The 27001-nt window shown below is 44.9% G+C and overlaps 2 protein-coding genes across 4 annotated transcripts in view; one reads left to right on the forward strand and one right to left on the reverse strand.

Moving 5' to 3' along the window:
- HBP1 (HMG-box transcription factor 1) overlaps positions 1-2713 on the forward strand; it is a 31052-nt gene extending 28339 nt beyond the window's left edge. For all 3 annotated transcript variants that reach the window (XM_082661813.1, XM_082661815.1, XM_082661814.1), the window contains exons 10-11: positions 374-515; positions 1607-2713. In XM_082661813.1, the coding sequence (XP_082517939.1) occupies positions 374-515; positions 1607-1624 (160 nt within the window). In that variant the 3' untranslated portion in view covers positions 1625-2713. The remainder of the gene's footprint in view (positions 1-373; positions 516-1606) is intronic.
- A 150-nt stretch (positions 2714-2863) lies between these two features.
- COG5 (component of oligomeric golgi complex 5) overlaps positions 2864-27001 on the reverse strand; it is a 285669-nt gene continuing 261531 nt past the window's right edge. Inside the window, exons 19-22 of the mRNA XM_082661812.1 lie at positions 22150-22226; positions 12080-12206; positions 11327-11406; positions 2864-3763 (exon numbers count right to left, since the gene is read on the reverse strand). Of these exons, the coding sequence (XP_082517938.1) occupies positions 3649-3763; positions 11327-11406; positions 12080-12206; positions 22150-22226 (399 nt within the window). The 3' untranslated portion in view covers positions 2864-3648. The remainder of the gene's footprint in view (positions 3764-11326; positions 11407-12079; positions 12207-22149; positions 22227-27001) is intronic.

Consider the following 27001-nt stretch of genomic DNA (forward strand, 5'->3'; position numbering starts at 1 on the left):
ATACTAAACACTGTCTGCCTTAATAATCTTAAACATCTTTGAAGACCGATGTACCCAATGGTAATTCAAACAAACCATTTCGTTGAAATATTTAACTTTTTTCTTCAAATCTAAGCTGTGTAAAATATCCAGTTTTTAGCCCTTTTAGATATTGGCCCTATTCTAGGAGGCTTTAATTGCCAAGATTACGATGAATGGACCATGACTTCAGATTTTACTGGAAATGAGTACAGTAGTCTTGACCTTTCTCCTGCTCTATGTTGGACGAGATTTTTGTCTTTCAACTTTCTACTTCTTCCTAAAGTAGCAGCACTTGACATGAGTTTTCTGAAAAATTCTTGCTTTCAACACTGTGTAAATGTTTCTTTTACAGAGCCATAAGTGTGATCCTTGGTGACAGGTGGAAGAAAATGAAGAATGAAGAGAGGAGAATGTATACATTAGAAGCAAAGGCTTTGGCTGAAGAACAAAAACGTTTAAATCCTGACTGTTGGAAAAGGAAAAGAACCAATTCAGTATGTTTCAACAAGTAGTTGCTTAAAGTGATCTTGACTTAACTCCAAAATTGTACTAGCGTATTGGAGCGGTTGTTAGAAGCTTTAAATGGGCGTTGATGCTGTTTCTCAGCCTTCTTATCTTTCAGAACCTAAATAATGTTTGCACACCATCATATAAGGCAGGCTGCCTTTCGTCATTAGTGCCATTTACTCTTGTAGCTTGGAAAGTAGGAATGTTTGCTAGAGATGCTAAAGTAGAAGACTCTGAAATGAGTATTTCTGGTTGGGTTGAAAGATGGGGCTTATTAGCTCATTACTATCACAGGAGAAGAATTTTCTGATTTGGGGTGGTATGTCTCAACAGCCTTTCTTTTCTTAATTGGTGATGGGCTGTGGAGGTGGGGACTTCTGACATTTGCACAGAATTTCTAGGTTAAAAATCTCAGCAAGGAGAAGAAATAGAAAGGCCCGGGAAGGCTAGTAAACAAGTTTGCAAACAACATTGCAAACAAGTAATGCTGTATTGGATAGACCTGATTCTTAAAACTTTTCCATTACTAGACTAGCATCTTTTAAGTGTTTTCGATTAATTACAAGAAAACGTCACATGATTGATAGAACAGAATGAGCTCAATTTGAAATATCATTTAAAGACAAAGGGACAGCATCAGTACTTCGCAGCAGGAGGGCTGGCCAAGGATGTTCTAATTCATTCTCTGTATTTGTCTATTTCTGTATAGTAACATGTGGTTCTCATCTGTTTAAGAATTTCTTATAAAGAAGCAGTCAGCAGTCAGATTCCAGTATGAGGGTGACTGAACTAGATTTTTGAAGTTCTTTAGGATTCCATGTGGTAGGACTTGGCCTGGATCCCCTTTCCTGTCTGCTCATCCTAGTCGATCTCTCTTGTCTCAGCATTTTCATAAATTTTCTGGATGCTTGGACCATCAGGTATTATCAGACTTTAAAAAAATCACCACCTTTGAGAAAGCGATCTTTTTTTAATAGTATGGTTGTTAACATTATATTATCCATCTTAGCTTTCATTTGTAGAACTGCTGTGTATTTATGTGTAAACATTCACTGAGTTATTAATTTTATCTCCACAGGGCTCACAACAACATTAAACCAGGATGCTTATGTTCTTAAGTCTGTATTTGCATAAACATTGACTGTTGATGGAAAGACTTAAGAAGATCAAGGTCTCACCTTTTGTCCTGAATCTGTGTGACCGTAAGATACTGATAGCATTGAGTCTTGAAATGATTGATTTAATAATACGAGTGAGGATTTGCTTTCTCCATTAGAGCATTAAGTAAGCTAAAACTATCAACATTGTAAACCAAATTGCCTTATTTTCTTCCAAACTTCATATATGTCTATCAGGTAATATAGGCTTGAAAATTGATATCCTGTGGTGCTAAAGTACAGTAGAAAGAGAGGAGAAGTGTATACATGTTTTATTTTAAATTGTACAAAGGGGGAATTTAAAAATATGTAACTGCTGTTTATACATTGGCTCCTTACTGCTTATTAATCTGTATTGTATACATAATGGAGTGAAGCAGAAGCCGGGAGTTGGCCTTTCCTTGAGCAACCACCATATGGCTCAGCATCTGTGCCAAACACGGGGGCTCCTAGTCTGGCCAGTGCCAAGAGGTTGCCGGAACAGGGGGCAGGTGGATGGTGTCAGTGTCACAGCCTGAGAGCCACCTGCCACGGCTCCCGGAGCATGCTGAGTGGACGCGCCAGGTGGCAGCACCCACCCCTTGCTCGATGGAGACAGCCCAGGCCAAGGTAAAGTTAGTGAATAGCATTGGGGTATAGTCACTGTAATGGTGCTGTTAACGGTTGACACCATTGTATTTTTAACTTTTGTGTCCTGTATCTCCTCAGCCACATATCTTAATATCGTATTTGTCATCGTATCTCTATGGTGGGGGCAGACTTTGCACTTATGCAGTGCAACACGTGCACTTTACTTTCCTCCAAACTGTCTACAGTGAGAGCAAACACAATGGCAATACAGCTGCTTATGCTCTGAGCTACAATCATGGCTTTTCATGTTACTTACCCAGTGGTGTTTCTGGTTAGGAATCACAGCTGTAAAATTGAATTTCAGTTCATTACACTTCTTCATGATGTTGCCCCTAAATTTTGCACACTATATTCTTGTATATTATTTCAAATAAAATGAAAAAATTGTTTATCTCTGACTTCCACTGATTGATCCTGACTGACCTTTACCAATGAGTCATCAGAATAACAGGTTCAGGAGATGGAAAATATTTTAGAAGTGGCTTATGGGATTTTAAACATTAAATTTAAAATAAAATGTTAATGACAGGGCAAGGGCAATAGAAAACTAAGGACCTAGATTACCTACTATTTATAAGAAATCTTGTAGAGTAAAAGTTATTTTTAACTTGGCATCTCTGTTACAAAGTTGAACAGCCCCGAAAGTCTGTTTTTAATAAAATGACACACAAGAGTGTAAAGACAGCCTTGCTCTATCTTTATTAAAGATACAGTTACACAACATTTAGCCCTACATCTTAGCTTTGGGATATGCCAGTGGTTCCCAAACTTTGTTGCATGTTGGAAACACTTCAGGATATATATATATTTTTAAATACTAATGCTTGGCTTCTACCCCCATACGTGTTAATAAGGGGTACAAATTGGGCATCAGGGTTTTTTAAAGCTTCTACCAGTGAGTCTAATATGCAGCCAAATATGGAAACCACTGGGCTACCTACTTATCCAGTGAGGAAGGATGCCAGTTGGGGAGAAGCAGTGTACTTACTAGAAGTTGGTCGAATCCCTTAAGCAGCAGCGGGGACTCTGTGATGGGAAAGAAGTTTTAGATAGCCTCACAGAAAAGCCTGAGAGGAGAGACAAGAGTTTGGTATCTTTCTGGAAAAAATCAGGTCCACAGAGTTGGAAGGTGGTGATGATGAATCAGTTTTGACATTTTATGCTACGTAAGGTAGAAGGGCTTCAGAGGTAAACAGGAAAGATCAACAGGAAATACAAAAAATTCAATTACATTCTTAAAATAGTAGATGGCAGCTGTCCTTTAGAGTATGTGTTAAATTGCCAACCTTGGATAGGTTAGCACAAAATGGACATTAAGAAATACTTCACATTATTACTGAAGAGCAGACATAGCTTTTTGAAGCAGTTGAACCATTATGGGATAAACTGGTGCAAATTCTTTGCCTTCTCTGCTTTTAACTGATTGAACATAAGCTTCCAGGGCACCCCTGAAAACCAAAAGAAAACAAGGATCAGAAGGTTATACAAATGAAATAAAAGAGCTCGGAGGATGCCAACACCTAAAAGCAGCCCATTTCTGGAACTGCTTTGCCCAGTCGACCAGCCCTCAAACACTTGTTGGTCGCGTTCCTGTGGTTAAGGTGCAGAGCTGTGCACGGTTTTCAGCCTGCGTTGCACTTAGTGGTCTCATCACCCAATCGGAGGCTCTCTGGCGCCTAAGATTCCCAGTTTCCCTTTCGTGGTCTTTCCTACTGAAGAGACTTCTGCGGAGCCAAGCGCAGCCTGTGTCGACGCGCTGAGCTCACGAGGGGGCGCCCTGCACTGTGCAGTGTGCACGGCACTGCCGGAGGCAGGGCCCTCGCTCAGCACACACTGACACTGGCAGGGCTTTGTATTCCTGTTACCACAAGTAGGATAAATTGTTCTTAGGCTCCAACTGTTGGCCTATTAGGCGACGAGAAGGCAGGCAGTCTGAATTTAGCCAAGAGTATGATAATGATGTTCTCATGAATTAGAGCCGGGGCTCAGCAAACCAGCCCACAGGTCAAGTCCAGCCCTGTGCTTGTTCGTTTATGCATATTTTTCATTATTGGGTCTATTTAAGTTCCAAGTAGAACAATTTTTTGTCATAGCCATGAAGTTTCACACTCTTGAGAGTAGAGCATTTCCATAAAGATGTAAGTTAATACCATAACTCGGCTCACATACTGTCTCAAGTCCCATCTAATGTGTAATTTTTCACTCTTATTTGCTCCCAAACACTGAAAATATGCATCCTCTGTCAGGCTTGGCCGTTATTTTCATTTCACTGCAGGGGATATACTTGCCAGGCGCGTGTCCAGCTCTGCTCACACCACAGCGCCCTGCAACCCCAGTAGCCACTGTCATGGTTTCATACACAACTGAATCTCCAATCTCTCATTTCCAGCCCTGACCTCCCTCCCGATCTCTGTGTTCTGGACATCTTTATCTGATTCCTTCCAGGTCTCCTTCCAGGTCTCCCTGAAACTCACCTGTCAGAAACCTAGGGCTGTCCGAACCCATGGAACCTATAACACTGAGAGTGAGCCCCAGTGTAAGCTATGGACGCTGGGTGACCATGATGTCCATGTGGGCTTCCCAGCTGTAACAAATGGGGCCACTGTGGAGGAGGGGGTGTTGATAATGGGGGCGGCTGTGCAGTGGGGGCAGGGGACATAGGGAAAAATCTGTGCCTTCTCAAATCTGCTGTGAACCTAAACCTGGTCTAAAAAATATCAAAGGAAAAGGAAAAAACAAACCTAGGATAAAAAAACCCAGGCGAAGGGTAGCGTTCTGCCCCTTCCCCTATTTCAGCAAAGGACACCATCATCTCCCCAAGGTCTGTATCTAAAATTCTTTTAGTCCTACACCTGACCACCACTTTTAACTTACCCCACGTTACCACATCCGGTCCCTCCTCTCCCCTTCAGCTTCAGTCTCAACCCTGCCATCTAGTGCCCTAATTGCTGCTGTAGCCTCGTAGGTGGTGGTCACCCTGGTGCCATCAGCCCTGCACTAGAGGACCTGCCACACTACAGCCAGAGACGGCCACCTGAGGCCCGTGACCTGCCATGCCCTCTCGCCATCGGGGCAGTGTCTCCACTCACAACCCCACCGAACACCAGCTTCATCAACAACCTCCCCCAACGCTGTGCGACTGCTGGGTTCCAAACCGTTTGCTGTGCCCTAAAAAGACCCTCAAATCATTAGTTTCCGTTGTTCGCGTTACCGACACAGGCAGAACAGCTCCATCCAGCTCACTGGTGACTCTCAGCCCAACCCTGAGAGACCTGGGTGCTCGTGCAAATGCCACTCTGAAAGAAAGATGTCTCTGCCTAACAAGGTCGGGCTCCAAAAAGGGCCTGTTTCCCTCGACCACACTGGCTTGTCTCATTATTAGCAAGACATAGCTTCTTCATTAACCGTCCTTATCTTTGGAACGCCCCTCCCCGCTTTCTTCCTCGTAGAGCTTTTACACAGGACCAGCCCAAATGCCTTGTTTGTGATAAAGCCTTTCCTAACTCGAGGCAGCACAAAGCTGAATCCACCGTGGAGTCACATCAAGTGGAAAGGTCTGGGACTTCTGCACCAATAGCGTGGCTTAGCCAGACCCCAGCATCTGGGGACGGATCCCTGAAGGCTGGCTTCAAGTGAAGTAATACTTTACTACTCATGCTAAAGTAATCAAACTAGAAACCAGCTCTGCGGGGGCCTGGCAGGCTCTTAGTTAAGAAGCACCACTGGGACATCAGGCTCTGCGCCCCCCCCCCCCGGCCCCGCACTGAACTAGCTGTGTGATCTGGGCTACATTTTGAGCCTATTTGCTCATCTGCAAAGTGGGAAGAATACCTACATGATTTAGTTTTGAGAGTTAAAGGATCGTACTGTGAAGAACCTGGCTCTCTTCCAAGTACATCTATGAACCTATGAAGCACTCAAATACGGTTTTCCCCACCGCGCTTCTGATGGCCTCAGATTCTCCATGTAAGGAGCAAGATGTTTACGCTTCTACCACGCATGACCACATTGCCGTGAAAGGATCTGTGTGTTGGTTAGTTTCCCTCTTAATATGTAACAACTCTGAGGCTTGGGGCTGTTTTCTGCATTTATGTAGCCCCAGGACCTAAGTGCTTGCCAAATGCAGGGTGAACGAATTAAAAAAGTGAATTAGATACAGGAAGACAGAGAACTGTAATGAAAAAGACAAAAGCAATGAAGAAAAGAAATAAAAGAGAAGCATGAGTGCAGGGATCCTCAAAAGTACAGGCAAGCAAAATGGAATTTAATGCCCTTAAAGAACAATGTCCTGTGAGATGCCTTATTCATGTCAGGGCTGAGCCTTAGATGAAGCTGTTTCTCTGTGAAAAAACTTGTTTCTTTTAGTAATGCTATTTAAGTTGCTATGGCATCCTGGGCAAACGCCCCACTCCCAACATGTAGTCCCTCCAGATTCACACAAGGTAGAGAAACCCCCAAGGGCTCCATCTGTCTTTGAGACAATGGTGTATATGTATCAGTCTAAGAAATTAATGCACTGAAATTCACAGAAACTGTAATTCTGCAATGAATGGGTTAGAGTCATTTTTATCTAATCAACGGACAAAAATCCACTTAGTTTCATCTGCTTTCAGAAGGATAAGGTATTACATAAAACTAGACAATATGTGGAAGCAAGTTCAGAAATGAGTTTGGTTAGTGTTTTTGGTTTTCATCAAAAACACCATCAGAACTACGGAGAGAAAAAAGATTAAAGCTGCCCTCCCACGTAAAATCAGAGCAAGATTTTCAAGCAATTATTACTTCATTTGCTTGAGCAAAACATCAGCTTTCTTGGAAGTCGGGCCAAGCATTATGTAAGAGTCTCAACTCTGGTTTGTATCCAAAATAGGAAGATTATTAAAGTTACCCTTATTGAAAAAAGAAATTAGTATAGGAATTGTGCAAACAATTTTTAGCAAAGGGGAGGGTTTGTGGTAACATGGCAACACTGCCCAATGTGATATAAACTAACCAAGTGGAGGATTTTACGGAACACACAAAATTGATTTTTGTCAGGCAGGACCTATCAGTGTGCTTAGTACAGAGATACCTAAATGACTTAAAAAACTACCATGTGCCTTCGCAGGCCTTCCCCTGACTCCATCCTCCCCTGGGTCTCACCTCAGGTACCCAGTTCCCAGAACTGGAAGGGATCTCACACCATAGGAACACCTGAAAGATGTTCCTATGTGGAGACCAAACCCCCACCTCCAACAACAGGGATTCTGTGGTTCTGAAAGATGTTCCTATGTGGAGACCAAACCCCCACCTCCAACAACAGGGATCCTGTGGTTCTGCAGAAGTGGAGCAGCTGAGGGTATGGTTCCCAGCCCGTGGGCCCTGGATGCCCGGAGGAGGGCAAGGGGTCCAAGGATGCACGGGGCACTGAGAACTGTGTGACGATTGTACAGGTGAAAAGTACCAATAAGCAAATAAAGTCTGTATATAGTTGTGACACCATAAAGGTGTTCCCCTACTGAGACTCAGGAAAAACAAAGGAGAAGAGGCCACAGTCAGAAGAGTTGCTGTCCTACTGCCAATATCAAGAGTTGGTATGTATGCTGCCAATCCTACTTCTTGTGCAGAACTTGAGAAATCTTTCCATCACAACCTCAGTCTTCATCTTTGCTGAGAACGTAGTCAATACCTGCAGACCCCCAGGAGTTCCCCAGGCTGCCACCCCACCCCCAAGGGCGCACATGCCTGCCTGGCAGGGGCCGGGAGGTACCATCTTCCCCACTCGGCCCCAGGAGTCACTGGTGACTCCACTTTTAAAATTAACTTGACTAGGATCCATTCAAGCTCTAGAGAAATGTCTGGTGTCAAAGGAAGCAGAAAGGAAGGCAGAAGAGAGGTCATTACTTGCCGTTTGTTCCGCAGCAGTAGCTGCTATACCCTCGATCTGCCCTACTTCTGACGACTTAACACACTGCGCCGGGAGGAGATGAGTCTACAAGGTTTGCCCCCAAAGCTAAAACAAATTTACTGACATTTAAAGGGCAATACTCACCCTAGGTTTATCTATAGGGGCAAGAAATTCATCCAGTGGTGCTTCAGTATGCAGGGATGAAATCAGTTTTGCAATAACAGGTAAGAAAGGACGTTCTCTAGGACAGAGCTTCCTGCTTTGTTAGCAGCCTGGGCCGGAGCAGGAGCACAGGGTTTGGAGCCCCCGAGGAGGGCTTCATTCCCTGCTCAGGACCGAAGGCTCTGGTATCAGCCATGCGTGGCGTGATGCGCAGGCCTGATTCAAAAAGCTTGACAGCATTTCTGAACATGGTTTTCAGTTGCTAAATATAGGCTCAGCAACAGCACTGCCGATGAAATCACTCGGGAGACATTTTTAAAAAGAAGCAAAAGGAAGCAGATTTGTGATGTGCCCACAGCAGGACAACTGTTGTAGATGAGCTCAGTCCAACTTGGTAGAGGACAAAGGTGCGCCCTGTTCCATCAACTGAGCCCTGCGCACTCCTGTACTAGCCAGTGGGCTGCAGCTGGCGGGTCAACGGGACTCGGAGAGGGCACCGCAAAGCCCCACACCAGCCCCGGCGGAGTCCCCCGTCCACACCTGGGGCCTCTTCTGAGGGCCGTTTAACCAGACGCCGCACTGACGGTGACAGCTTCACCGCGCGTCCCACCCCACTCCTCGCTCAGATACTCAGAGCTGAGAGGACAAGTGGCCAGCACGGAATAAGAGCAGGGGCACGGGCCACCCTCCTCTTTATCCACTGGCAGGGCCGGGCGCTCCCCCTGGGCGCCGGTCGCCACACTTGAGGACTCGGTGCCGCTCCCGGATCTGGCGGGCTGAGGCTTCCTCCACGACCCCCACAGCTTCCTTCCTCGGCGGCAGGGGGAGTGGAGTGAGGTGGGCTCGCACTTGGCGACTGTGCTGTGAAGCCCCAGCTGTGCTGCGGGGAGCCGCGGGCCACTTTAAGAAATCCCAATGCTGGCTCCCAGGGAGATTCCGAGGCAGTCAGGGTGTGGCCTTGACACGTGGATTTTTCAAAGTTCTGTAAGTGACTCTTGGGTGCAAACACAGCCGAGAACCACTTCAGCACACGAGCCCCAGGCTGGCTCTGGAGAACCCAACTCATCCCCTGCTCTTAGACTCAAGCAAAGGCTGGTTTGGTGCCCTGGTCCCCAGGCTAAGAGCATTAGGGTCCCTTGGAAGAGTCGAGAATGGCTTCCAAAGTGATTTAAGAGGTACAACTGCCTGGCTTTGGAGAAGGAGGGTGACAGAGGAGTTGAATGATGGCTTAAAGGTTTTCTAGCTTGGCTGGATATAGGTGACAGTGACACCCCAACCAAGACAGGGAGTCTGCATCAACAGAGGAATGGATAAATAAGATGTACATATATACAATGGAATATTACTCAGCCATTAAAAAGAATGAAATAATGCAATTTACAACAACATGGATGGACCCAGAGATTGTCATACTGAGTGAAGTAAATCAGACAGAGAAAGAGAAATATCGTATGACATCCCTTATATGCGGAATCTAAAAAAAAATGATACAAATGAACTTATTTACAGAACAGAAGCAGACTCACAGACTCAGAGAATGAACTTATGGTTACGGGGCTGGCAGGGGAAGGATGGGGGGATATTCAGGGAGTTTGGGATCGACATGTACACACTGCTATATTCAAAACAGATAACCAACAAGGACCTACTATATAGCACAGGGAACTCTGCTCAATGTTATATGGCAGCCTGGATGGGAGGGGAGCCCTGGGGGAGAATGGATACATGTCTACGTATGGCTGAGTCCCTTTACTGTGCACCTGAAACTATCACAACATTGTTAATTGGCTATACTCCAATATAAAATAAAAAGTTTACAAAAAAAAAAAAAGACAGTGAGTCTAAGAGAATGAGCAGGTTTGAAAGGAAAGATGATTTACTTTCAGCATTTTGGGGTTGAGATTTCTGTGGGGCTTTGAGTGATGACATGTGACAGCAAGTTCGCTGGCCTGAGGCCCTGGGCAACCAAGATGAACCACAGACCCGGAGCCACAGGACAGAAGAGGTCACTAGAGTCATGGGTCTGGGTGAACTCACCTGGGAACCAAAGTACAGATCGAACGTGAAGGGAAAAGAGCCAGGAACACACTGTGGGAAATGATGGCCTTTAAGGAGTGGACAGAAGAAGACAGTTCAGCAAACGAGACTGAGGGAAAATATGGCCACAGAGATGAGAAGAGAAACAGATGACGGAGGTGCCATGGAAGATCCAAGAAGGCAGGGCCTGTCTTGGTTTGCTTTGTGTCCTCAGGGCCTGGCACATGGTGAGTATCAATAAAAATAAGTGGAATCGGTCAGCTGATGAGCAGTTTCAAGAAGGAAGTGGTGGTCACTTCTAGCTAAAGCTGCAGAGTGATAAAGTGAGAACAGAAACATCTGCATTTGGTGGCTAAGAGGTCTCTGGAGATTCTGGTGAGGGAAATTTCAAAGGAGAGTGCTGATGGAAGAGAGATGCTTAGTAAGCCGTACGGGACAGTGCAAGCATCCCACCCTGGGCATGGCGGGGGTGTACGGGGGGTGGTGGGTGTGTCTGCATGTGTGCGCACACGTGCATAAACACACCTGAGAGGCACTAGGCTGCTGGGTGTCCTTGTTTTCTACTAATAACAGTATCACGTTTACTCCCATCTGCATTCCACGACTTCAGTAACTGCCCCACGTGGAAATGAAGCAGAAAATGGAGCCAAGGCAAGGAGTCGCTTCATAGTTGAGGTTGGTTTTCAAAACAGAAGCGCATGGTTCTTAGGGTTGCATCAGGCACGGGACAGCACAAGAGGGGATGTGGAGGACACGGAAAGCAAAACCTGACATGCCCCCCAGCGATGCGCCCCGGCAGCACTCCAGCAGGTGAGGCGCCTGCCCCGGGGGAGCACAACGTGCACACGCCCGCCGGGGCCCTCTCCTTCCTCCTCCCCTACATCCCTCACGCCCTGGGTGGTGCCCCTGCAGCGCACAGCTCTACCTGATGAGGAGGAGCCTGTCCTTTTCAGAGGGATGGTCATCCAGCCACTGGGAGAAGCGTGCGTGGGACCACTCGGCCCTCTGCAGGGTGGAAACACAATCAGAGGAGAGAAGGTGAATCCCATCCTGCGACAGCACGTGCGGGTTCAGAGAGGATCGCAGGGATTCCCGGGGTCAAATGACGCCAGAGACACCTGCCCGACGGCAGGCGGCACAGCCCCTGGGGCACCTTCCTGACTCCCAAAGAGCCTTTTGGGTTTGCCAATTGAAGGTAGGTCAGAAAAGTAAATGGAGCCTCCGTCAAAAAAGCTTTATGGGGCTTCCCTGGTGGCGCAGTGGTTGGGAGCCCGCCTGCCGATGCAGGGAACGCGGGTTCGTGCCCCGGTCCGGGAAGATCCCACATGCCGCGGAGCAGCTGGGCCCGTGAGCCATGGCTGCTGAGCCTGCGCGTCCGGAGCCTGTGCTTCGCAACGGGAGAGGCCACAGCAGTGAGAGGCCCACGTACCACAAAAAAAAAAAAAAAGCTTTACGAACATAAATTACTTGTGTCACTATTATTTAAAGGGCTAATTCTAGATGCAGCAGGCAATTTTTACACTGCTGAGAAAGTAGGGGCTGGGCAGTGGGACTCTTTCTTCCTTCCTTAGGCATTTGCTGCCAGGACAGGAATCCGTGATTACGTAAGGCAGGAGAAGGTCAGGCACCTTCAGTTGGGGGGAGGGGGGCGGCAGCGGCACATTCTTCACTTCCTTACCTGGAAGGGGGATCTCAGCTCAGGGGGTGCTCTTGTGAACAAAAACTGGATAATGATGCTGAATGGAATAATGTCCCCCAGTGCAGGGCTACTGGCCACGTGTTCACTTGTCTGGAAGAGCAGTGGTCTAAAAGAGGGAAACGCAGAAGTTATGTAATGCTACTCGATACAGAAAGAGGTGACTTGGTAGAAGAATCGCAACAGCATACTAGCAGAACATAACCGCACAGTAGCGCAACAGCATAATGCGCAGTGGAAGAATGAGTAACAGCAGTCTTCCTACACTGGCTAATTCCTAACCATTTCTTAACCCCCTGTTTAGCCGGGAGACACACACACCCACCCCACACTCTGGCAGGTGGACCTGCCCTTCAGCTCCTTCCTTGACCCCCAGCTCACTGCCTTTGGGTCTGATTTACTCCAGGGTGACTCAGCAAAATCCCCTCTTAGAGCTCATCTGATGAACAGGCTAAAATCAAAGCACTTAGCTGAAGCTGTCAAGTAGTTGTAACTAATAGGTTTGGTCAAAATTTTCAGTTTTTATTTTATATAAAATCCTTCCTTGGGCTATAATCTAATGTGGATAAATTCAAAATTTCAATAAATTCAAAATTCAGTTTTCTATACAACTCTTCAAAGGGCAATTACGTCCTTGTATATACAAAATTATTACCTCACTGACCATCCCTCCATCCTGACACACTGTGTGTCTGGGCGTCACCATCCACGAAGGGCCTCCCTCATTTTACTGTACTTCACAGATTTGGCGTTTTTTACCAAACTGAAGGTTTATGGCAACACTGTATTGTTAGATGATGGTTAGCATTTTTAGCAATAAAGTATTTTTAATTAAGATACGTACAATTTTTTTAGACATAATGCTACTACATACTTAATAAACTATAGTATAAATGTAACTTTTATATGCACTGGGAAACAAAACCATTTGTGTGGCTGGCTTTACTGTGACAGTTGCTTTACGGCAGTGGTCTGGAACCGAACCCGTAATATGTCCGGGGTACCCCTGCATTTTACAGGAGCCTGCAGGAAAATCTATCCCGTTACCCAACCACCTACCCCCTTGTCAAAGGCTGGCAAAAATAATTTGAAACTTTTACTGACTCTTCCTTGGCTTTGGGCTCTGATGGATAAGAGTTAATTAAAGGCCAAGATGTAGAGGCTGAATCTCAAGAGGAAAGATGGCAGCAACATCTCCTGACTCAGCAGCGATTCTGAAGTATGTAAAATAGCTCTGTACCTGGGCTCTTTCTTCACCCCACCTAATTTACTCCAATCTACAGCTGAAGGCCTGGACGAACCAGAGACACAAGCTTCTTCACCACACTGATGATACACTCAAGAGTCAGCAGTGCTCTCAAAAGATAGTTGGTTCTGGTTGGATCCAGAATATATTGGAAAAAATGTCTTTATAGTAGCTATTCTATAAAATTTATCCCTGGTAGGGATTTTTCTAATTTCAACTGTTTTGTAAAACAACATTATTCTATAATTTATTGTCTTTAACTACTGTGGAAACTTTTTAGTTCATCTGTGTTGCCTGTCTCCAGACTTCCACAAAGCTCTGAACCAGGTCCTCCGTGGGAGCAGGGCTAGGGTCTTCCCACAGCTGTGGGTGGTACACTTGCCTTGAACACTTCCAAGGGCAGTCATCTCACAGAGCTCCACGCTGCAGAGCCTTAGGCAATGAGTCCAGCACCTACTCGGGTATGAAAACGTTGCTGAGGGAATTCTGGTTTTCCTGGAGGCATCCCTGTTTAAGTCCTTCTCTGTGTGTCGAAGACCCTGTCTCCATCTAGGCAAAGCTCCTAGTTTTAACAGCAGCAGCAATGGCTACCACACAGAACACTTATTTAAAGCTTTAGAAACGTGAACTCATTTATTCCTCCAAACGACCCTATGAGGTAGGCACGGTTACATCCCCATTTTACAGACAGGTAAACTGAGAGGAAGAGAAATCAAGTAAAAGCTAGGAAAGGGCAGAACACAGACTCAAACCTGTGCAGCCTGGCTCTTCATTTTGTCAGGCAGCCTCTTTTAGGATATCAACTGTAGCAACTACTCATCACGTTTTTAGAACAGAGAGACTTATTCTCAGAGAGAAAAAAAGACCCCTGGAGAAAGTACAACTTCAAACTGTTAACAACTCCTATATGGTAACCTGAGCAAAGTAATGTTTCCAGGACACCGTTTGAAGGCCATGCAGTTATTATCTCTTTAGGTATCCCCAAATTCTCTCCATGGGTCAAGGACCTCCAGTCACCCACATAATTGAACCATATCATCACAGTCTCTCTTGGAATTATTTTCACCCAGCATGACCTGAAGTTCTTCGGGGGGTGGGGGGCGGCGATGAGCACTACGGTCTCAGAGGCCTCTGGAAGCTGACTCTGGGTGGGAGGGGAGGAAACTGTGCCCCAGCTCCACTTCCCGTAGCCTGGAGAACCCTTGTCCCAGCAGAGGAAGCTGAAACATCTCACAGCCCAAGGTCACCGGGTGCTGAGCAGCTGACATTCCCAGACTCAAAGCCAGCCTGGGGCCAAGCGCGTGTTTGAGCTGTAACAGGGCAAAGAGCCAGGGGGGAGGCGGCTCCTCCACTGGGTCACGGGCTCATCCTGCTGGCGCTCCTGAGAGGCCACCCTGAGGATGTGGGCAGACAGGGAGCTTGTGCCTTCACTTCTCTCCCGGCTGCCCCTGGTCTGGTGAGAGTCCTCCCCTGCCCCAGTAAAGCCCAATCTTTGCCTACAGCATGTGACATGGTAGGATTCATCCTGAACCCTAGCTCATGACATGAGGAGACCCGGGGGGGAGAGGCCAGTCCTGTATGACAGTCCTCCACTTACTGAAGGGCAGCCACATGGAATCCTTTCTGCCTCTATGACAAAAAGATGACCAAGAATTTTGGTCCCCACTCTCTCTCAGTGCTCCCTATATGAAGTCCCACGTACAAATGCTTTGGAATTAAGTACTAAGAAACAATGAACTTTTTCCTAAGAATTGATATACTTCCTTCCTCCCGAAAGTGAGAATTACATAGCTGATTCTGTTCCTCTTTTATCTTTGGCTTCAGGAAGTTTAAAGTCAAATTTGAAACTTATCTACCACAATTAAATTAGTTTTATGGTTTGAATATTTGTGTTTTTCTTTGTTTTCCTTCTATATTCTTGATGCAAACTGCAAACAATCCAAGGGCAGGAAGGGAAGAAGGATGAGAAAGGGAGAGGGAGGGAGACGGTGAGGGAGGAACGATCGGTAACGTGCCACGGCCGGCAGCCCAGCCGAGCCACACACGAGGCTGCTGACTGCAACACCTGCACAGGGCAGGCCTGATAGAAACCAGCTCACTTTGAAACAGCATCTTCTGGTCAATCACTTGTCCCTTTGGAGCTCTGAGTCACAGCTGTAATTTTTCTGCCAAGACCAAATCTTCCACTCTAGCCACTAACAGGACTGCCAAAAAAGCCACGGAAAGCACAACTGGATTTGATTTCGTATTATGCATCACTGACATAATTACCTGTAAACACTGAATGCAGACATTTTGTTTCCGGTGCTTGTTTTAAGAAGCTGAAAGAACACAGAATGAGAACCTCCCTTCTCCCTGATTCCAGGTGGAATCTGAAATACCGGCAAGTTCAAAAAATACATCACCATCTGAGGTGATAAAAGGAACAAAAAGAAATTCATTAAGTGTTATAAAACACAGATACCCCAAATGCCACAAAATCACTCTTAGAGAAAAATACTCTAAGTAGCAGTGTTTTTCAAGGTTAAACTTTACAGGCAGCTGGTATTTCTTTTTTAATTTATTTAATTAATTTATTTACTTTTGGCTGTGATGGGTCTTTGTTGCTATGCCTGGGCTTTCTCTAGTTGCGGCGAGCAGGGGCTACTCTTCATTGCAGTTTGCAGGCTTCTCATCGCGGGGGCTTCTCTTGTTGCAGAGCACGGGCTCTAGGCGCGCAGGCTTCAGTAGCTGTGGCTCGCGGGCTCTAAGCGCAGCCTCAGTAGCTGTGGCGCACGGGCTTAGTTGCTCCGTGGCATGTGGGATCTTCCCGGACCAGGGCTCGAACCCGTGTCCCCTGCATTAGCAGGCGGATTCTTAACCACCGCGCCACCAGGGAAGTCCCCAGCTGGTAGTCTTAATTAATCAAGTATTAGATCCCATTAGAAAAAAACTGTACTTCTAGTAGATCTCCACATTTAAGTGATCCAGAGCTGTGTAGCTGTCAGTCTTCTGTTAAGGCCAATTACGGAGTGGAACAAGACTTGAGTCCTGCTGTCCTGCGTCCACAGCCAGCATCCGGGGTTCCTGGGCTGCCTGCCGCCACCCGCACCGCAAAGCCCCTTTTGGTGAGGGCAGCCCAGACCACTGAGAATGTGCACTGAGACGCGGAATCAGCAGAGAAATGAGTGGGGCAGGAGGGGAGGACACGGGACTCCTCCCTGCACTGGACATAGTGAGGGCTTCGGAGAGATGGGAAGAGGCCCAGATATGGTGGCAGGAGGGACTGTGTGTGTCCCAGGAGAGAACGGAGCAGGAGGCTGATGACTGGGGGGTGAGTCAGGGCTCAGAGCAGAGAGGTGAGAGGCCCCCCAAGTTCCTGTCTTGGAGTCTAAGGCTGTCAGTCCCAGGGGACCAGGACAGAAAGGAGGCAGGGGTTTCAAGCAGGCGTTCTCTGAGAATAAAAGCCCACATTTGGTTCAAGCTTCCTGCAGCATCTCCCAGAAGGCTGTCTGCAGCAGAAGATGGGAGATGCGGCATTTCAGAGCAGGAGGTCACCGCCAAAGTGGGGAGTTTAGATTCTCTTTAACACTCTCTGACTTCTCCTGGATGAATCATATAAGTGTGCACATATTGCTCTAGGACCCTCTGGAGTGCAAACAAGCACAGACTTCTGGGATAAGACGCGGGGCTCGGTGGTTGCGAGCACAGGCAGTCCTGGGTCTGAAATGCAGCCCTGCGGCTCACACACAGTTCTCACATGTGCAGCCCCCAAAGCTTACACCCCTCAGCCTTGACTGCTGCCTGGGAGTTGTCCCTAACTCTCATCTATTGTGGTGAGGGTGGAAGGAGAAAGTACCAGGACAACGCTCAGCACAGGCTTAGCATATAATAATCAAACAATGACTGTTAGAATAAAAACTACAACAAATGAACCATCCAGTCCTCCACATTTACCCGGCTGCTCCTAGCACTGCCGAAGGATTGGCAGGCAGCAAAGCGAAGCAAGCCCCAGACGTGGCTGCCTTCTGTCTTCAACGCTGACGTCAGAAACTTGGAATTAAGAATCCAGAAACCTTGGGGAAATCGTGATTGCAGAGGATGGACTGAGTGGAAAGAAGGAACAGAACACATCTGGGGCTGGAAGTGCTCGTCACGGAGGCTGCAGAGACGGCCACCGTCAGGTCTGCAGACCCGCAGGCAGGGACCTGCGTGGAACCTCAAGTGGCAGATGATCACGGAAGTAACTGCAGACACGGGAACCTTCACCACGCCTCCAACTGAAAACTGTTGACGTGAACACTACACTCTAGAGTTACTAATGCTCTTCCTTCTCCGGGCCCCTCATGCTAAGAGATCCATCAGAACACCCCTTATCTCCTGGCAGCTCTCAAGGCTCTTCCACTAAACCCAAGGAAGCTTCCAGCAGAGCAGGCTGTTCCCTGGGAGCAGGCCTGCCTGAAGGCAGGGTCTGTGTCCCGGGCGGTGAGAGGCCTGTGGCTCTTTCTGTCCTTTGTCTCACAACGATCTGCACTGACAGGCTCCTGGCCAGGTGGAGCAAAGGTAACCTCCCTCACGGACACCTCCTGGGGGACACACCGTCATGCTGCGGAGGGGTGGACAGGGACCGCGCCTCGTGTGTCTTGTGTACAAACACAAACCACCCAGGGGCAAGTCCCTAATGTCGGCAGCTTTCTGAGGCAGCATTCGCTCCGGGGTAAAAGATTCCCGCTGCCTGGGAAATTCTCATGCAGACAGTAAAAGGTAAATGCCTGGAAGAGGCTTGCCAGCCTAATTAAAGAGTCCACTGACATTACGTCCAAGAGAAGTGCCCTGTGGCAGATGGCTGCCTGATGAGAGGAGGGTGCGCCTGCCAAAGCCAGGGTGTCTAGGGAGGGGGGAGGGGAGGCTGCACCGGGGTCTGGGCTGGAGACGCCCCGCCTGGCACCGTCACCCTCCCTTGCACTGGGCCTGCTGCCCCCTCCTGCAGCCCCTGCCTCTAAACCTCCTGGGCTTTTGGTAGTTTGGCTGCCTGTTTTTCTCGCCCCCCGACCCTTACCATATAACGTTTTAGTATATTTTATATTATTTTTAGGCTCCCTTGTTATTTTTAAATGGATGAAACACTGCAAGAGGGATTGTTAAATATATCTGTTGATTTTTCTAACTACAAATATAAAACAACCAAAGCAAAAAGTTTGAATAATATAGGAAACCTCTAAAGGAAAAATCACTAGTAACAATGCTACTCTCCCAAGGTAACATTTTGATGTTTAGCCTTGATTTTTCCTCTCCAAACACACATGCTATTATTTTAAAAATAGTAGGGATCTATACCATATATACTGTTTAGTAGCCTTTTTCATTTCGTGATGCATTAGGAAGTATTTTTCATATTCTTAGACATTAACTAACAACATAACTTGTTAACGGCTGCATATATTTGATCCTATGAATGTGGCATGTTTTATTTAGCCAGTCTCCTACTGACTGCCACTGGGCTGGTGCTGATGTGACTCGGAACCTTTAGGGAGGAGACCCATGAACAAGAGCCCAGGTCAATTACGCACACGACCACTGGACGACGCCTTTTCCTTGTCACAGCACACAGCACAGATGGCAGGGTTCACAAGAATGGGCCCTGCCCCTGCAACTGCTCAGGACTAATTTTAGAGAAGAGACAGATGTCTTCACAAGTTTTTGCAGGTAGCAAATAAAGTGCCTAGAACTGGGTTACTAGAATAAAGACGACTCTGTATTGACTCACTCCCCTCTAGGAAGGGACTCTGTAGGACCTCCACATGGGGAAGCTGTCCTAAGTCAATCACGACAACTGCAGAGAAGCTGGTGGAGCCGGGGCCTTTCCTGGACATGTATACAGGCAGAGGCAGGGGCACTGACATCCCTTTTCTCCAAAGATGGGACCTGAAACCTTCTTTTCAGACTAGGGGTAGATTTGAACACCAGAATATACTACACTTTCATTTTATTTCCTGATCCACTTAATCTTAAAATCTTTATCATATGGTGTCCAAGACCTCTCAAACAACTGAGAAAGCTCTAGAATCAATCTGAGAGATTTCTGTACATTCAATATATCTTTAGGAATATACTGATAGATATAAATCTCTGTTAGAATTTTTCACTGAATTCAAGATATGGAGAAGTCTTCATAGGCAAAGTACAATTACTCTTATTACGTATGTGCCAAGGCCTTAGGAGCTGAGGGGTGTGCTGGAGGAAGCTCAGGGCTACCAGAATCCCAGGAGAAAAGGGCATAAATCTTTATAGATGGAGAAAGGGACAAAACTCAGCTCCTATCACTAGAGCAGCTGAAGTTCAACAATAGAGGGCCCTGTGAAAAAGGTGAGAAACCATGGGATGCAAAACATTAGTGGGTCATGAAACCAATTAAATGGGTTAAAATAACCAACCAAATGAAAAAGAAATGTCACAGAATATCACACGAAGTGAGAGTAACTACTGTTTCATGGCACACGTGTGTGTGCATGTGTGTGTGCCTGGGTTTGAGTGTACTTGCATGCAAGTATATGCCAGATGGTAACATAAAATCTCTCTTAATGTGAGTCAGGGTCAAACTTCGGAAACACATCTAGATTGACCATTGCCCCATGAGAGAAGCTATAAAAAACATAGGATTTTGGGCCTCCCTGGTGGCGCAGTGGTTGAGAGTCCGCCTGCCAATGCAGAGGACACGGGTTCGTGCCCCGGTCCGGGAAGATCCCACATGCCGCAAAGCGGCTGGGCCCGTGAGCCATGGCCACTGAGCCTGTGCGTCCGGAGCCTGTGCTCCACAACAGGAGAGGCCACAACAGTGAGAGGCCCGCGTAACGCGAAAAAAAACCAAAAAAAAACCCCCATAGGATTTAAAAAAATTATACACTAACCAATCATTAATTTTTTATTCCATAAATAGATACTAGAAGGTGTCACTACTATTCAAACTTTAAACGCTCCTTTAAAGAGTCCTTCTTTCATGTGAAAACTGGGAGGGTTGACAGAAAATCTTAAATGAATTAAAATAGAACTGTTCTTATGAGAAACCTTAGAATGTGTATCTCCATACTGTGACACAACTTTAAAAGCACTTGGATAAAGGCCGTCTTGCCTCAGCAAATAAGATAAGCACTATTTTAATACATACATGTGGAATAAACAACTAAACATGGGAGCCAGCACTATCAAAAATAATAGTCTAATCTTAAAATAGCAAATCCCTAATCACAGCTTTTCCCATGCCTTTTAAAATACCTAATTGGTTGATATCCCTCAACATGCTAAGATTCCGTTACTGAGGGCAGCATTTGATCATCCAACCGGGACTGCCGTGTTACCATCATACTCAAAGTAAGTGATTTTACAGGAGTTTTATTAAGGTTATTTTTATGGTACATACAGATGATGACTGGTGGATCGGGTACTCAGTATCTCTTAATCTTTCGACTTGTCCATATTTGGTAGTGCCAAACCCTAAGGCTTCCAAAATATTTAAATACTTTATAAAAGGTTTGAGCTAATCCAAAGAAGGTAGCTGAAAACACTTGTGATCCCACTTTAAGTTTTTTTGAAATCCAACTCAGATGGGCATCTGAGAAAAATATTTCAGGCTCTTGTGTTGCCATTAAAAAAAATCACTGCCAATTACTCACAGGCAAAGTAAAGGATAAGCCTTCCCTTTCAATGAAAAACCTTGGGTTCATTACACTTGAATTTTCTACCAAAAGCTTGGATGACATAAGAGAGTGAAGTAATCTTTTAAAGAACATACTGCTTATTGATTACTCTAGTTTCTGGTACTGAGGCCATTTATAGAAAGTCACATGCCTGGACTCTCTTAACCTATCTTTATAAAGAAAGATTCAAAAACCATTATGCTTTTGGATATTATGGAGAGCTGAAATCAAGGTTTCCCATCTGGTATGCTGTGGTCAGAAAATGGTCATAAGTATTATGTTGATCCCCTTGGCCCTCAGGGTTGGTCATCGTTTTATATGTATATATTTTCTATGTGTGCCACGATGTGAAAAAGTTTGGCTTACTGAATAAACAGCCGTACGAACAACATCTTTTTATCTTCTAAAATCTGATACTTAAGACCTAGTCATTAAGCTATTCAAGTCTTTAAAATCTGAGTTGGTAAAAGGTCTATCTAAGCATTCAGCACTGAAAATGATTTTCCTGTTCAATTGGTATATTCTTAGATTATGAGTTTGAATTAACTCATTGTTTTTCTTTTTGAACTGGTTTCAAGTAAGCTCAATCCCAAATTTTGTGCTCAATTGCATTAGCCATCTTTAGCCTAAATTATCTACTACATTTACAGTCATTCCCTGCATTTCACCGCTAAACTCAGTTCTTCTAATACTCTAATAGTTTTGTTAGGGAATACAACTTATGACCTTTTTAGAAGTAAACTGGATTGGAAATGATAAATGAACCGGTAATACTTTCAGAAAAAGACATCTATAAATTATGAACTGCCTTGTATTACTACTCAATATATTTCTGTAAGAATGGAGAGTAAAAAATAAATAAATCCCCCTAGAAAGAGCATAATAAAAAATTTACCAGATCTTATGAACTGCAACTCAAAACTAACACATACACAGACATACATACATACACTAGTCATCGCATATAGCACTATATAAATTTATGGTTTGAAGAATAACTTTCAAATGCCACTGCTGTACATCACAAAATGGTTGAATAATGGCAATTTCATACAGATGGACATGAACAGGGGAGGATTTATCTGCTAACAGGATATGGCTATATTAACAGCGAAAACAGAATTACGTCTCACCTGAATGATCTCAGCATTCGATAGGACTTTCCTAAATCAGATACTCTTCTGCAGAACGGACCCACAGCCAACTCCATCTGAAATATTAAAAGATATCCCCAGCTTTTTACATCAGAATCTTGAAGTGAACTGGGGACACACTTGGATCACAGAAGGTTGTAGCTTGCAGTAAACTTAAATTTTATCTTCACTGTGAGGCAGGTTTTGAAAGTCAAATTTATTAAAAGGCAAGAGCTTAGATAACTTCTGCATTTATTTACTAAAGAGGCATAATTCCTTCAAGAAGAGAAAAGCATTTTTTGTTATGTAAGAGGAGAAAGTTTAGATTGTTTTTCTCCACTGAAAAATCAGAAAAAGGAAGGTTTTCAAGCCTGCCTCTGTGGCTATACTTTAAGCAGACATCACGAGCCTTTGTACATTAACATAAATGATGTCCGTTTTCACCAGGCTGGCTCAGGGGGTTAAAAGCACTGACTCTGGAGGCAGCGCACTTGTGTCAGAATTTCTGCTCTACAACGACTAGTTGTGTGGTCCTGGACTTAACCTCTTTACGTTCCAACTTCCTCATCTTTCAAATGAAGGTAATGCCTATCGTAAAATTATGCAAGTAAAATAGATAATTTCACAAAGCACTATGCACACAGCATATAGTAAGTGCTTGTTAAATGTCAGCACTTATTATCAGTATTTTAAAAACTTTCCCCTTTTAAACGTTAGTGAATTAATTTGTTTCCTGACTGAAGAACTTAGCAACTACTACTTTCACTTCTCTTTATTTTCCTCCTTTGACTGGAAATTTTGTCATTACTTGAGTTTTAGGCTACCTGTTCTTTATCCACCAAGCGCATATGCAAAATTTTTGCATATGTGGTACTCAGATGATAAACCATCTCTCTATACTCGCTATAAACAGGACCCTAGTAAAGAATAATTTAGAAAATGACTGAGAAAAGGCTGCTCCCTGGTAAATCAACATCTTTCTTCAGGAAAAACATATGAAAGAAAAATGGGGTTTCTGTCTTGCTGGCCATCTTTCTGAAAAAGTGTTCAAATCTCCTTGACGTTGGAAGACCATGGAGACCTAATCACTCACTCATTTGAGAAACATTTTTGACTCCAGGCACCAAGCTAGACACGGGGATGAGAAGATGAATTAGATGGTCTTGCCTCTGAGGAGCTCTCTCAAATTTATCAAAGAAGGGAATAAATATTTATTTAAACAATGTAATTTTTATTCATCTAAATTTTAAGAGAGGTATGTGTGTGTATACATAGACACACATACACACATACTGATTACTATTAAGAGAAATGACAAGTGTGAAAGCAAATGTACGAACTGAATGTCGGGGAGAATTGCAGGGCAGCTTGCTTTCTTCAGATGTCTCAAGGGTGAGTCGTGACTGGTGAATTTCTCTCCTAGCATACAGAAGACACAGTATATACCCTGTAGGTTCTAGAGGGAAACCAACCTCACATGATTAGCAAACTCTCTAAAATACAAAAGAATAAGTAAATAAAAAGAGAAATCTGAGGAAGAAAAGTCAGACTCTTGCCAACAATGCAAAAGAGAGCGGCCTTGACCTAGTGTTCTCGAAGACACTGAGTGATGGGGCTGTTCCTTGGGACCTGTTTATTCACTCAATGGGAGTTTCTGGTTTCCTACAGAATGTGGCATTTATTTTATAGTCAGCGCAAAGTATTTGTGTGTGTGTGTCTGTGCATGTGTACATATAATGGTTTCTTACACACTGAAAGTATGAAGTATTTTTCATGAAATGTTTTTGTCAATTTTTTTTCAGTTACCCTAGTGGGCTTCATCATTTTCAAAGATTAAACCAAACAACCTTTGCCTTAGCACTTGAGCAAGATTGAATGTTAAAACAAGTAAGTGGCTAGGAAAAAATTACGGTATGAGAGAATATGACCTCGGATGGCTGGGTCACCTATGATGACTGCAGATTTCTATGCCATAGGACAATTTCAAAACGTTAAATGTTCAAAATAAATTTTTCATCCATCAAGGACCTCTAGGGTACTAAAAACCATCTTCTTCTGCCAGGGTTCCATTAAACAATAAAGGCCATGTTTCTGAAGGGCAGGAATGTTCCTTTTAGAGGACGTGACTCTGCAATTAGCTGTGGATACAAAAATGGCATCTGCAACCGCCTCTCTCCAGCTCCCCTGTTTGGAGGGACGAACAGTCAGCTGCAGGCGTGGTGAACTAATTACATAGCTGCTCCGTGCCCACCGCAGACATTTGGTTAACCACAGGGCATCTATGGATACTCCCAGGGCATTCCTGCCCTGATACTGTTCAGGAGAAAAGGCAATAGGAATTAGAATCTTGATTATCTGGGTTCTTCCCTAAATTTATATTTCCAGGCAAAAAGCAAAATAGATATAAATGTATAGTATTTAAAGGGCACCAGAAATAAAGAGAAACTGCTCAGAGTGCCACTGAGTAAATGATTTAATGCCAATGTCAAAAGCCGTCCTTTCCCTCAGGAAAGAAACATAGTTGAGGGGCAGAGGGGAATGTGTGGTTCAGAGGGCAGTATGGACAAGTCCCCAGAGAGATTCTGAATCAGCAGAACCCCAGTGGCCTTGGACCAGCTTAGTACTTTACAAGCGCTGTGTGATTAGTGTAAACACAGAGACCATGTGGTCACAGTAGGGAATTAATTACCAGGAGGAAAGCGCCTCATGCCCGTGACCTGATTCCTAGGGGGTGTGCGTCGGGCACCTCCCTCATTGTGAGCCCCCCCAGATGGCTCCCTGCAAATACATACTCTTTCACCTGTGCAATGCCGCCAGTGGGGAGAAGTTAGGATTCCTACAGAAATCTTTAAAACATAACATTATCTGTCTTTGCAACTGGACTTTATGCCAAATAATCAGTATTCCCAAACCTACCCTACTGGAATCTTCTGAGCTCTTTCTCTTTCTGTTATTTATGCCAGAAAAGCAGGCACTTTTATCACAAGAACTCTTTTCAAACCCACAGAGGATTTGTGTGGTCTTGATTCCAATGGCCTCAATGGCTTTAATTTTGAATACAAATCGGTAGAACTTTCAGTAATGAGGCAGCCAAAAGGCTTTCTAGTCCCAGGTGATGCCCGTCGTGAATATAAAAGTCAGGGCAATGCCATCTCAGGGTTTTGATTCACCCCAGAAAAATGCAACCAAGTACGAAACCCGAGGTACAATGCCACATAACTGCAGTTGTGGGAAGAAACCACATCAAATGAAACAAAAGCCCTCAATTCACTTTAATGTTTTTAAAATATGGGGGGAAGATATAACAGCTGGATAATACTTGCCAAAGCTACTGGTCACAACCATGACTGACTTCAGAAGTGCTGGCACCTGTCTTTCCTGCACCCACGACCCACAGGGCCAGGGAAGCAGCCACAGAGTGAGTGGCACGAGGTTCTGAAACAGGGACACTATCCCGAAGTGAACCAAGGAATCAGCCCCACGGAGGCTGCAGCAACCAGTGTCACTGCCGGCCTGGAAAGTATATTTCTTAACATCGAGTAAGAAAGGGAAAACAGAGGCTGCCCTGGAGCATAAGTTAGTAATAATGATTGATGAGTTTCATTTATCTTAACGGAAGGGACCTGGGGAAAGGTTTGGTTTATAGGCAACATGTCTTCAGAAAGAAGGAATGCCAAATAAAATTCTGACTGTGCAGTTTTAAGGAAGGTGGGAGCTCAACCCTGCCCCTGGATGCTACGCAATTTGAACAGGTGCCAGCTGTGGTAGCAAGGGTCACAGGACAATGCTCTCCAGCTTTCAAAACTCACAAGGTCACATAGCATTAAAATAAAAACAAAAACAAAAAGCCTTCTTCCCACAGCACTCTCATTTTGGCCATCTCCTGCTTGGCTGCCACTCTAATTGGACTTGAAGTGCTGCCTCCAGGAAAGTGACTCAAGAACCAGCTGGAGCAGAATGCAAATAAACGGGTGGGGGAGGGAGAGCCCAGGGAAAGAAGAGGATAGGAAAAGAAAAACAAAATGAAGGAGGAAAGGGGGAAAGAAGAACAGACACCCATTTGAGTTCAGCTCACAGTATTTTTAACAAGTAAGAGCAGGTCTTGGTACATCACTGTGTTTTCACTTTGATAAGCAGCCTGTAATCCCAGAAAGGGACAAGTACGACAATATACAGAATTTACCTGTAACAACAGAACATACAGGTGCCTGAGAATTAAGTTGATAAAAACGGGAAGGGTAAAAGGAGCCACACGAATGGTAGCATTTACTTTCAATTTTCATGCTGAGGTTACTAAGGGCATATTTCACAAAGGAAGGCTCTTTACTCTGACCTAGTGGTGTCAGGCATATCATTTGGGGATGAAAATGACTAATTCGAGACCAGTTAATATGCAAAGAGCCTGGCTCTTGAAACATTATGATATGTACCTGTTCCTTATTGTAACTGTCAGGTATGAGGGCGCGTCTACAACCACCGCCTGGTACAAGCAGCCCGCCACATCCTTTCCTCGGAGTAGGAATAATGAACCAAGACTTGCTCCCAGATACACACAGGAATAAAGAGGGACATTACAATTTGTCTCTCTTTATAAACAGGAAGGATCTGGCACACCGCTAGGAATAATCCATTCGAAAAACTATTTAGACTAGTAAAGGTAATAGCTTTCAAAGGCTTAAAAAATAAGTTCACCTTTGACGTGCTATGTAAATACGAATTGTTTCTGAATCTTTTTTTAATGAAAGTGGATGTATGAGGTGTTTTTTCTCTGCCTCTGATACTATGTTTATAAGGCTTTTTAAAAAGTCTGTCTAAAGGACAAAGAAAAAAACCTTTCTATAAGAGCTGATTA

The sequence above is a fragment of the Grampus griseus genome, assembly GCF_964374135.1.
Source record: "Grampus griseus genome assembly, chromosome: 9".
Classification (NCBI taxonomy): Eukaryota; Metazoa; Chordata; class Mammalia; order Artiodactyla; family Delphinidae; genus Grampus; species Grampus griseus.